The sequence below is a fragment of the Rosa chinensis genome, chromosome 5 (assembly GCF_002994745.2).
Source record: "Rosa chinensis cultivar Old Blush chromosome 5, RchiOBHm-V2, whole genome shotgun sequence".
In the NCBI taxonomy this organism is placed as follows: Eukaryota; Viridiplantae; Streptophyta; class Magnoliopsida; order Rosales; family Rosaceae; genus Rosa; species Rosa chinensis.
The window spans coordinates 31,138,758-31,150,595 of NC_037092.1; the positions used below are offsets into that span (position 1 = coordinate 31,138,758).

At 36.5% G+C, this 11,838-nt stretch overlaps 1 protein-coding gene across 1 annotated transcript; it reads left to right on the forward strand.

Annotated features, from left to right (window-relative positions):
- The first annotated feature begins 4,158 nt into the window (after positions 1–4,158).
- LOC112166004 (probable NAD(P)H dehydrogenase (quinone) FQR1-like 1) lies at positions 4,159–8,045 on the forward strand. Its single transcript, XM_024302750.1, has 4 exons — positions 4,159–4,311; positions 6,313–6,406; positions 7,240–7,502; positions 7,589–8,045. Exons 1-4 carry the CDS (start codon positions 4,289–4,291, stop codon positions 7,821–7,823), a joined length of 615 nt encoding a protein of 204 aa, XP_024158518.1. The 5' UTR covers positions 4,159–4,288; the 3' UTR covers positions 7,824–8,045.
- The last annotated feature ends 3,793 nt before the right edge of the window (positions 8,046–11,838 follow it).

The window sequence follows — 11,838 nt, forward strand, 5'->3', positions numbered from 1 at the left end:
CAGGAAATATAAAATAATTAATATAGCACTGATGAGGCCTAAAATAGAGTGAGGTGGGGTAAAAAAAATTAAAAAAACAAAAAGAAAAGTATTGTAAATAAGGTGTCTGGACTCTAGAGTAATGCAAGACCCAGACCACAATCAAAATAACAATTTAAAGTGCCAACCCAAACAAACACAACGCAGCTGACTCTAGCCTACTATGTTGGGTAGTGAGAGCATCTCGTCTCAGCCCAAGCATCTCGTCTCTGCGCTTTGTCAAGCTCTTCCTTCATCAAGGCCCATAGAGTACTACCTGATCCCTTCCCCCACGGGAATGAGTGTTTCAGAGGCTCTTTTTCCATTTTTATTTATTTATTTATTTTATTAATTCTTCCCCAAGCATTGTTCTTGCAAATTAGTGACCAAAGAAATCGAAAATTATAGTCATTTAATTGATAACAACAATCATTAATTACTTTTTTTTTTAGCCACAAAATTATATTTGTTTGGACAGGAACAGTGCAGATAACAAAAAAAATGTCGGATTTGGCTTTACATGTATGATTTGTTTTACATGAAACAATATAATAATTGTTATTATTGAATTGCATTGTATGAAGGACTAGAAAATGTGGAAGTCCAATCTAAACTGATGATCCCCTTAGAAACCTTCTATTGAAATTGCTGTGGCCAAATAATTAGAGTACTTGTATTGCTAGGGCCTAGGGACTGATCGAAAAAAGAGCTGAGCAGCTTGGGGTGTAAGGGATATCATTAGGGGACAAGATCACAAGAGCTTTTCATATAGATATATGTCTTTGTTCCAAAAAAGCGCCTCAAAATCAATCTGAGGCTGCTTACACATTTGGTCATAGATTCTGTGCAATTCACACTAACGTGTATATATGTCATGACTCTCGCTAGGAGCTAGCTTGTTATCAATGGAGAACTGAACCAAAATGATTATCATCAAATGTCAAAAAAGATCTAACTTTCAGGACAAGGAAGTTGGGATTCAACAATAATGGGCAAGACAATGTTCAGAATTCTTGAAGCAAAAGCCAAATTTATTTCTATTCAAGGTGGACCTGTTCAAACAATGATGAAGAGCAATGACAGAGATAGGGGATAACTACAAATTGTGCTTTCATAATTATATGAATTATAATAGCCTCTTAAAGGATAACTTTTCTCACATTTACGTATTAGTTGATTTTTGTATTGAATTTGCATGCTCGATCATACTAACTATTACAAATCTAACTTTTTAATGTCTTAACAAAATATTTTCTTTTAAGTATTTTTGCATCTGTTATATACTTATATTTAAGTTCCCAGTGCAATTTTTGCATCTATCAATTATATCAGTACTATTTCATGTTTTAATACCAATTATCGTTTACTCTAAAAAAAATAAAATAAAAAGAGAGAAACTACATTGGTCTTCTAAATTAGCACGTTCATGCATCGATCCTCAAATCAATGAGCCTTGGACAGTTGGATCAGATCCAAACAAATAAAATAATTTACATGGAACTGTTCCACTTCTCAGTTGCTTTCTCTATTATCATTAATCTAAGGCTTCTATTCGTCATGTTGGAATTTGAATTTAAATATACATAATTAAACACTTCGATTGTTCTTTTGCGACTAGCTTCCAGATTCTGGCTTATCTGATATGGTCTTGATCGAAGATATACAAAGCAGCAAATTAAACATACAGATTAGCAGCCGGCTATCTACACTATATATTCAATGAGATCAGATTCATCGCTGCGGCCAGTGGCTTCTATTGACTTCAATTAATTTACAACTCAAGGAAAAAATTATATTCATCGATCTCCTAAGAGCAGCCATACATCATCATGACCGTTTTACTCGGTCATAAGAAGGGAGAACTGTAAATGAGGAGAAATACCAGCAAATCTATCTTCTCACTTTATGTTTCCTAATTTTTCCATTTTAGTGAAATGTTATCCATCGTTCATCTTCTAAATATTCTTCTATGCACCGGCATGTAAATAAATAAGCAGATCTCAATGGTTAATAATTATAGATAATTTTTTAACAACAAAAAAATATACATGATATTATCAAACCGTCTGTTGGTGCACTAAATACTTTCTTTAACACTAATGTAAACTTTCTAACTAAGAGTCTTTCATGAAAGGCTGCACGATTCACCCCTATCGCAGCGATATTCATCTCCTAACTAAGAGCAGTCATACATCACCATGACCAATTTACTTAGTCATAAGAAGTGAGAACTATAAATGAGGAAATTTATCTTTTTCCTAAATTTCCTAATATTGTTATGAATCGTTCATATTTTAAATCACCCGGCATCTCTTACCCTAATATAAACTTTTTAAACAAGAGTCTTTCATGAAAGTATAGGCATATGCTGCCATCAAAGTAGAACTGGGGTATTTTATTACAGAAAGAAATGGACATGGCTTCCAACTTTTAAATTTTAATTGTTATTAATTTAGAAGGTGTACAGCTGCAACATCATTTTTAATCTTTCACAATTAAATTAAGGAGCTTTGCTTATCCAAGTTTGACATACTTCAATGTAAGAGTTACTATAATCAGACGTGCCAGCTAGGTATGGCCTGGAAATCTTGAATATAGATCAATGAGTTCAACAGTATATTTTTGGACTTGGTAGGTAGGCGTAGGTCACTTCCGTAATTTTAGGATTTGTTTGGGTCAGCATGCAGCTTCTGATGCGTCATCTCTTTTTTTATCACCCATCATTTTGGAAAGAGTCAAATGCCATTAGGGAGATCAAACGTATTGGAAGGGGAGTGGCCGGTCTTATGATCATAGAGTAATTTTGACAAAGGGTTTCAAATTCGATCTCAAGTGAGCTGCGATATATTTGTTATTTTGAATAATTGACATTTAAAATATTACAGGTTTAAATTTTAATTAGCGTCATGAAACGGGTAAAATGAGAAATAATTGTTATTCTTATTCGAAAAAAAAAAAAAAAAAACAAAAACAAAAACTACACTTTTTTCAAGACATGACAATAAGAGATAGAATTTGATATCACCCAAGTGACTTCATCTATTCTCTAACATAATCAGTTCAGATGTGTCATTCTACCCTAAGAAGGCCATGTCTCGAATGAAACACAATAACATCTTCGTTCTTAGCCATAAAGGCAAGAAAAATGTTTAAACTGGTACAAAATAAAAGTTGTTCAAGATAAAGGAAAATAATTGCAACAACAACAACAGCCCAAGAAAATATCTTACCCAAATTAACCATGAGAAGAAACTCACCAACCAAAGGCAGGCAACTCGAGACAGCTCTAGCCAGGGAAGACTCAAATGGGCTAGCCATCTAAAACCCATCCAAGGCTTCATGCTTCGACGTTGAAATCACCAATTCAGTTGCTAACTTGCTAGTACGCTCCTGTAAGGACCACTTAGACCTGTAAGGAGACCACTGCTCGTCCCTCATCACCGCCACCACCACCCTCAAGAGAAAACTGTCACCATACCATTCATATTGTAAATTGGAAAAGTGAAACCGTTTATTAAACGCCCACACAATTGAGGACTGAGCATTACATAATCTAGGCGAAGACCGAGAAGGCATGGAAGCTCACCACCCCTGCTAGCACCCAAAAAGAGATCTAATATCCCCAATCAATTATTTGCTCTAAAGTTAGCAATTTGTGCTAATGTGGTAAGTTCACTAAGTTGCAATACCACCAGAGATCCGAGCAAAAAATTCGTGACACGCTTGCTGAACAGAAACGGTACGGTCCATGCATGAACCATGACGTAGATCAGAAACTTCTATTTTAGTTATTAGACCATTAAACCAAATTTATGTCATTTAACACTCCTCATCATTGAACATTTGGAATTGGATGGCTCCTTGACCTCACCTCTCTCATACCAACCCCTTCCCCTTGTCCTTTCGTTGATACCCCTACTAGCAACGATTAATAATGAGTAAAACATTTGAATTGGCATGATTTAAGATAGTGATGTCTTCTTCCAGAGTTTTTCTTTCAAAACCACCATGATGATGATGATGAACGTGACACCACCCTAGCATCATTATTCTTTTATCCTATATTATTCATATCAAAGAAAAAGAAATTGAAAATACTCACGTCCATATAGCAACGACGTCGTTTTCTAGTCCAAATTAAAAATTCTTAAAACTAATCCCAAACTCAACTATAAAAAGAGCTTTAGCTCCGCCAGTGCTTTTGCAAATCGTCAACGTGTTCCAAAAATTGGCTCGAAAGAAACACCAGAGATTCGCGAGGATTCCAGTAATGGCTACCAAAGTGTATATTGTGTAAGTCCCACTTCTCACTTTCTCATACCAATTCACTATCAATTGTTCATCTTGGGTTCTTTTGTTTTCTTGGTAATGATCATTGGAGATTCAAGCTGTTAACTTTTTTTATGTAATTGTTGCTGTATCTGAATAGGGTAGTCTGAATTTTTGAACTAGAATGATAGAGTTGATTGATCTTTGCACTTTTTTTCGAATTGGGTCTTTTCTTGATCGTTGATAAATGTTCTTGAAGGTTTGACCTTTCGATTAGGAAGATCAAATTGTCAAATTGTGTGTGTTTTTCTGGAGTGTGAGTCAGTTTAGAATTGGGAAAGTTTTGGAATCCGAAAAATCGATCAAGTGATGGCTTATTGGCCCCTGTTTTATAATGTTGCGAGTCAAAGATTGAAGTGTTTGTACTGCATAGGTAAATACAATGGCAGCAATGAATTAGTCTATTAAAACTACTTTCAATTACACTCTTTCAATTAATAGCATTATGCCCAAGATCTGAACTTATATGCAGTAGGAATGTTTGGTGATTGCTTTTTTGTTTATGATGTTGTCGAGTATATTAGGGGAGAAACTATGGCCTTTAATGTGCTACTGTTGAAGTGGGTATGTAGTAAACTAATTGCTTTGATTATTTATTTTTTTTTTTTCTGAAGAACTTAGTTTGGTAAAATTATATAACATTGACTTTTCTGGATTAGTAGAGAAAACGGATTTACTTTGCTGAGGAAGTTCTGTTCAGACTGATGAATGAATCAGGGAATTTCGAATCCGAGTCAGTTATTGGTCACAGTATGGCCTTCCTAGTAAATGTCCCTAATGACTTGTAGAAACAAGATATATTAGTTTAAGTGCTATTTGAAACAATTACAGATCTGTGGATAGATATATTATTTTACATAGGTGTGTGTGTGTTTCTTTTCCCAAAAATCTGTGAATATTTTCAAGTCGTTGTTGTGGTTGATGTTCTCATGGATAATAGCACCCTATTGGAACCTGCTCTTCTGTGTATTTGATATTGGTGATTCATTCGATATGATAAAGAAAATACATAAATACTAAATTGACTTATTATTTAGTTAAAGGCACCCTGACAATGTCCCTCTATTTAGATTTCATTCCATTAAGTTGCGCTCGATTTAGGTTTTTCTGATCAAATTTGAAATACAAATAGTGATAGCCAATCAGTTTGAGGTGAAAACTTGACCACTAGTTAAAGAAAGTTAAAACAAGGCAAGAATAGTGGAGGGATGGAGGAGAACGATAGACTTAACATTTCTGTTTAAGTCTTTCAATTGGTGCTGAAAAATTAATAACAAAAAAAAATCCCTTATTGTAACTTGTAAGAAACATCTCTCTCGTTTTTGGTGTTTGTGGATGGATCTTGGATGTGGTTATACTGTCTTTGGTGCAGTGCAAAGATTCCTTCTGGAACTACAATTATGTAAACAAGAGCAATGAAAGTCTGCTCTATACCAGGAGCACAGAGCATCTCCTGTTGATATATCATAATCTTTGTTATACGGTTTCTATTAAAACCTTATAGTTTGTTTGACTTGCAACATGGGTTTGATGAATATGCATGTGGCTTAGTACATATGATAGAGCTGACCCTGACTCTTGGGGTTAGTGGTATCTTAATTTGGTAACTAAGAGTTTGATTAGTAGGCAAATTTGAGAGATGGTGCTTTGATGCTAAGCTACTGTTATATAGGTAATTTCAAGTTTAGAATTTCTTCACTGAAAAGGTTCTTCAAATTTGAATATTGAGGGTTTTAAATTATGAAGAATGGCATTGAGCTCTGGAAAGACAAACAGTAACCATCTGTACCAAAACCAATTTTCCAGTAATTTAATGATGATTGAACCTGATTATTTGCGTTAATCACAGTTGCACAATGAATTTGGTAAAGAATAAAGCTTTGCATCCAATTGATTCTTAATATGATCTCCAATTTATTAACATAAATATGACCGCTTTACGGAAATCTTTTATTGATTTTACAGGTACTATTCCATGTATGGACATGTAGAGAAGCTAGCTGAAGAAATTAAAAAAGGAGCTGCATCTGTGGAGGGAGTAGAAGCCACACTATGGCAGGTGAGCATGAATTCCTTTCATCCATTCGTTTCAACCTGTAAACCCATGAAATATTGTCCTGTTCTTATTTGGAGCTTGTGCAGTTGGTGCTAGTATACTGATTTTGAGGAACAACAATTTGAAACGAAATCAAATTTCGGAGTATATATATAGCATGATTTGAAACATGAAACACAATGGGCTTCTAACCAAGAATTAAATGTTGCCACCTTGGGTGTTGTTTAGTCAGAATTCGATGGTAACAACAAGAAATTTACAATGCATGTTTCAATATTTTAACATTGAACTACAAGACTGACCATGTTTTAAACCCCATCGGACATCAGTGCTTGACCTTTCATAACTCTCTTAAAAATCCTTAATTTCTGTTTAAAAGTACCCCCCCAATACAGATGGTTGCATAGCAAAAATGGGCTCTTACTATCCGGGTTACTTGTCTATATCCGATCTTCTTATACACTGTTTTTCATCAATATCTTTGTGTCTCTTGTGCCACTCTGTTTTTCTTTTAGTTCTCTGTCTCAATAGCCTCGTGTCTTGTATGCTACTATATATAATAATAGCTTCATAATTTGCAAAAATTTTGGTGTGCATGAATGTTGTGTCTAGTTATTTGTTATTTCTTTGGTGCTTCAACAAACTCGAATAACCTTTACTCATTTGTTTGCACCCACAATCACGAACTTCACATCCATCTTCCTATGTGTAGGAAAGATCTTGTTTCTACTAGAGGATAAAAATTTGGTTCACTCAGTTTAATTGAAGTGGAAATTTGTCTTCTAAGTATGGTGAGCTTAGAGAATGAGACTAACTATAGTGGACTAATCAAACAGGTCCCTGAGACACTACAAGATGAGGTGCTTGGGAAAATGAGTGCACCACCAAAGAGTGATGCACCAATCATCACACCAAATGAACTTGCTGATGCAGATGGATTTGTTTTTGGCTTTCCAACAAGATTTGGTATGATGGCTGCTCAGTTTAAAGCATTTCTGGATGCAACTGGAGGTCTATGGAGAACACAACAGCTTGCTGGAAAACCTGCTGGGATCTTTTACAGCACTGGATCTCAAGGTGGTGGACAAGAGACAACTGCGTAAGTTTTTACATCACATTTAATCAACCAAACCAACATTGATTGTATCATAGACGGAGATGGTATTAATATTGTGGTTTTTATAGTTTGACTGCCATCACTCAGCTGGTTCACCATGGGATGATATTTGTACCCATTGGCTACACATTTGGAGCTGGCATGTTTGAAATGGAGAATATCAAAGGAGGAAGTCCATATGGTGCAGGAACTTTTGCCGGGGATGGTTCAAGACAGCCAACTAAGCTTGAGCTGGAGCAAGCATTCCACCAAGGGAAATACATTGCCACCATCACAAAGAAGCTCAAGGGAGCTACTGCTTAAGATATATCAAGTGCATATAAGACACTCAAATGGAAGGCCTTAATCAATTCTTTCTCCGTAAATTTCAGTTTCCCATTTCTACTTGCCAGCAAGGATAGTGTATTTCAGTTTCCCATTTCTACTTGCCTGCAAGTATAGTTCTTGCTTTATCTGGTATATGTTGTGTGTTATACTCAACAAAGTTATTATTCATAATGATAAAAGGCTTTGTTTGCTTCCATATCTGCCATAAATCTCTGATATGATTGCCTCTAAATGTTTGCCTTCTGCTTTACTTTTTCTCTTCTTGAATCAACATTTAACCAATGTGAACAATGCAAAAGGATTGAACTCCGAATTTGGGCAGCAAAATCTATAAATGCTATACAAAAATCATGTACACGCAGGATCCGCGTACTTGAATCAAAACCATGACATTTAACTGGTTTTTATGATTTCTGTCATAACATATTTTGATTTTGTTATTCTAGGTTGATGGCACTTGTGTGCTATGCAACCACATTTTCATTGCTTTCTCCGTTACCTTTGACTTGGACGTCCGATTCTGATGGCCAATACTGAAGTATACGAGGATTTTGACCCCTCAATAACCAGATAACTTGCCTAAATCTGTTCCAAACAGCTCCCACGGAAGTTGTACTACAATTTGTGTAATGTTGAAAAATGTTGACTTTAGTGTGTCTTATCAAACTAGGATTAGTTCTATAGTTGTAATAGAAGAGAATTCCCAATTCAAGTTAGAATAGGAATCCTTGTACTACAAGATTATGAACTTTGTAATTTCTATATATAGGGCTCCTATTATCAATGAATAAACACACCAATTCTCTCTACAATCTCTCTTGCATCCTATTTCCTTAAACACGTTATCAGCACGAGGCCTAACCTTAAAATCAGAAGTCAATTCTTTCTACAAAGTATCCTGCTGCGCAACATCAAACCCTAGGAACCCCTGCACGGCCAACCCTTGGCCGTGCACCACCTCCATCGCCGCAGGAGGAGGCTTCTATGCACCCGTATGCCATCATCTTCAAATTCAAGATCAAGATTAAGAAGAAGAAGATCAAGAAAAGAAATCCAAGTTTTTATATTAAAGTTCCTGCTTTCTGTCTTTAAATTTTTTTTTTTATCCTCGGGGACTTACAACCTCACTTCTTCTACATCCCACCTTTCTGGAACGTGGGTTCGATTCTATAAAAGAGGAATCAAGGGGATTCACACTATACGAACTAAGACCGTTCGTGAGCATCAAAATATTACGGACTAAGAGCATTCGTAAGCTACGGACTACGAGCGTTTGTGAGCATCAAAATTTGACCATTCAAACATCATTGTTTTGGTTTAATCCAAATATTCTTGGAAATCGATTCCTTGGTAGCATTAAGGCTCGGAAATCTTAATATTAGTTTTCGTGGAAGCATTGAATCCGAAAATAATCCGTTCTTGTTTTCCTTTTTTTTAGGATGTCAAACTTAAACGAGCTCGATTTTACTCCATTGGATTCTACAGGCACGGGATATTTCATGTGGGCTCATAATGTTGAGCTCCACCTAATTGCCTTGATTTACTGCCTACAATCCAAGAGCCCTGTTCTGAAGGAACCGCTCAAGACTCTCAAACTGAGATAGATAATTTCAAGGCATTTACCCTGATGAAGCGCCACATGGAGATGACACTCCAGTTTGAGTACATGAATGAGGATACTGCTAGAAACCTTTGGGTAGCGTTTTGTGAACGTTTTCACAACATTCACAATCTTCCAAACTTAGAAGCAGAATGGAATAATCTCTGCTTCTCTAACTTTGAAAGAGTTATGGAATATTGTTCGGAAGCTCTCCGCATCAGATCATTGATGCATGCATGTGGAAAAACTATCACAGAAGAACAATTGATTGAGAAAACCCTAACTACCTTCCCCGTCACTGGATTAAGATTCGCTGAATTTTATCGAATCTTAATCAACGAAGGATAGATCACAAATTTCCATCAGCTAATTGGAGCTATGGCATGTGTTGAATTTGTGAATAGAGAATATGGTAGGCCACAAGATGGCTAACATGAGCACCGTTCAATGGCTAGAAGAAGTCGCCATGGACGATATGATCCATATGATCAACCTGCTCAAGAAGGTAATCGACAACATTGGTGAATACCTGACCAAATTAAGGAGTCATGACATTGAGGATATAGGGGTTGGACACCATGGCGTCACTTTTGGCCATGGTGATGCTATTCCAACCCCATTGGTCCTAAGGACCATATGCATTGTGTCAATACACATCAATCAAGAGAGCATCCTCTTCATGGTATTTTATGGAGTACCTGATCAATGGTGATCAAAATATCGAGTTATGAAAGACTTTAAATCTAGTGATGAAGATAAAATGCCGCAGATTTTTAGTATGGTTTATTTTCCAAGAATGATATAATGGCAATTATGCCTTAAATCAATAAATGACAATTGTTTTGACTCTTTCACAACTAAGCTCATCCAATTTAGTATGATGTCTAGGAAACTAATTGAGATTAGTGGTACTTAAGCGAGTTTTGCTCCATCGACATCTCTTCTTAATTTCCTAGTCATGTTTAATTGGAGTTACCGAACTGATTAAGTAATTACTATTTGTCTACATTTGATTTTATTATTTTGGATTAGATTTTGGTCAAGAAACTTTGATGTAATCACTGGCTATTATTAGTGTAAAGTGTCGATTCTTTAATTCAAACTGTATTATTCTAAAGATATTAGAGCCAATGGTTTTCATGTGGAAACACATAGTGAGAATGGACATAAGCTCATTTGCATTATTTCTAATGACTACGAGTATTAGAGAAGCTTATGTGTCGCTCTAGTGGGTTATATGTAACAACTATTCGAGTAATTGAATCCAACATCATCATAAGAGATGATGACCCTTTGGGATTCCGACACATATAGGCTTTGACATGACCGTTTGGGACACTCAGGTCATGATATGATGATCCGTATATTAAATACTTCACACGGACATCCTTTCTTCCGAGCGAAAAGAAGTAAGAATCAAAAGTTGATTCAAGGAGACATTCAGTGCCGCCGTCGTCCGTCACTGGCTGAAGAAGGGCCATGCCATCACCCCCTAAGGCAAGACCCCCTAAGGCAAGAGCTTGGAATTGATGCCAAGAGTGGCAACATGCCACCTCTTTCCACTTCTCAAGTCAATTGTGATTTCATGGCTCAACCAAAATCCCCATTGGTTGCTTCTAAGGCTCATCGCTCATTTTGCAAAGCCTGCTTTTTAGCTAAATAAGGATCGAGACCGTCATATGCAAAGTACACATGTGTTCTCAAAGATTCCAAGGGGATTCTGTGGACCAATTCAACTAACTTGCGGATCGTTTAGATGTTTTATGGTGTTAGTTGATGCGCAAACACACTGGTCATGTATCGCACTATCCTCCACCCGTAGTGCTGCTTGTGATAAACTCATGACCCATATTATATGGCTACGGGCTTCCTACCCGGATCATCCCATTTAGTCAATTTGACTTGAGAATGCTGGAGAGTTTACATCGAAGACTTTCGATGACTATTGCATATCATTGGAGGATTGATGTTAGGCAACATATTCTCATGTACACACCCAAATGGTCTTGCGGAAAAGCCACTATAAAATTAACGACTACGGTAGCCCAGACATTGGTAATGCGCACCAATATTTCCGCTTGGGATATACAATATCACTTGCAGCTATGCTAATTAATTCGTCTGCGACCCACCGCCACTCACCTTTCTTTGCGTTATAGCTAGTGGATGGATGTGAGTCTGCTATCTCGTACTTACGCATATTTGAGTGCGCTGTTTATGTGCCAATTGCACCGCCACAGCGCATCAAAATGGGTCATTAGCAACGAATGCATACATATTTATGTTGGATATAAATCTCCAACTACAAGTCCATGTAGAACCCTTGACATGCGATCTCTTTATCACTAGAATTGCGGATTGTCAATTTGATGAGACAGTCTTCCCATCGTT

What these genes read in the sequence shown, in the direction of transcription:
- LOC112166004 (XM_024302750.1), top strand. Translation starts at nt 4,289, where the DNA reads ATGGCTACCAAAGTGTATATTGT. An exon ending in GCTACCAAAGTGTATATTGT is followed by an intron (nt 4,312 to 6,312) that starts GTAAGTCCCACT and finishes TTGATTTTACAG; the next exon opens with GTACTATTCCATGTATGGAC. An exon ending in TAGAAGCCACACTATGGCAG is followed by an intron (nt 6,407 to 7,239) that starts GTGAGCATGAAT and finishes CTAATCAAACAG; the next exon opens with GTCCCTGAGACACTACAAGA.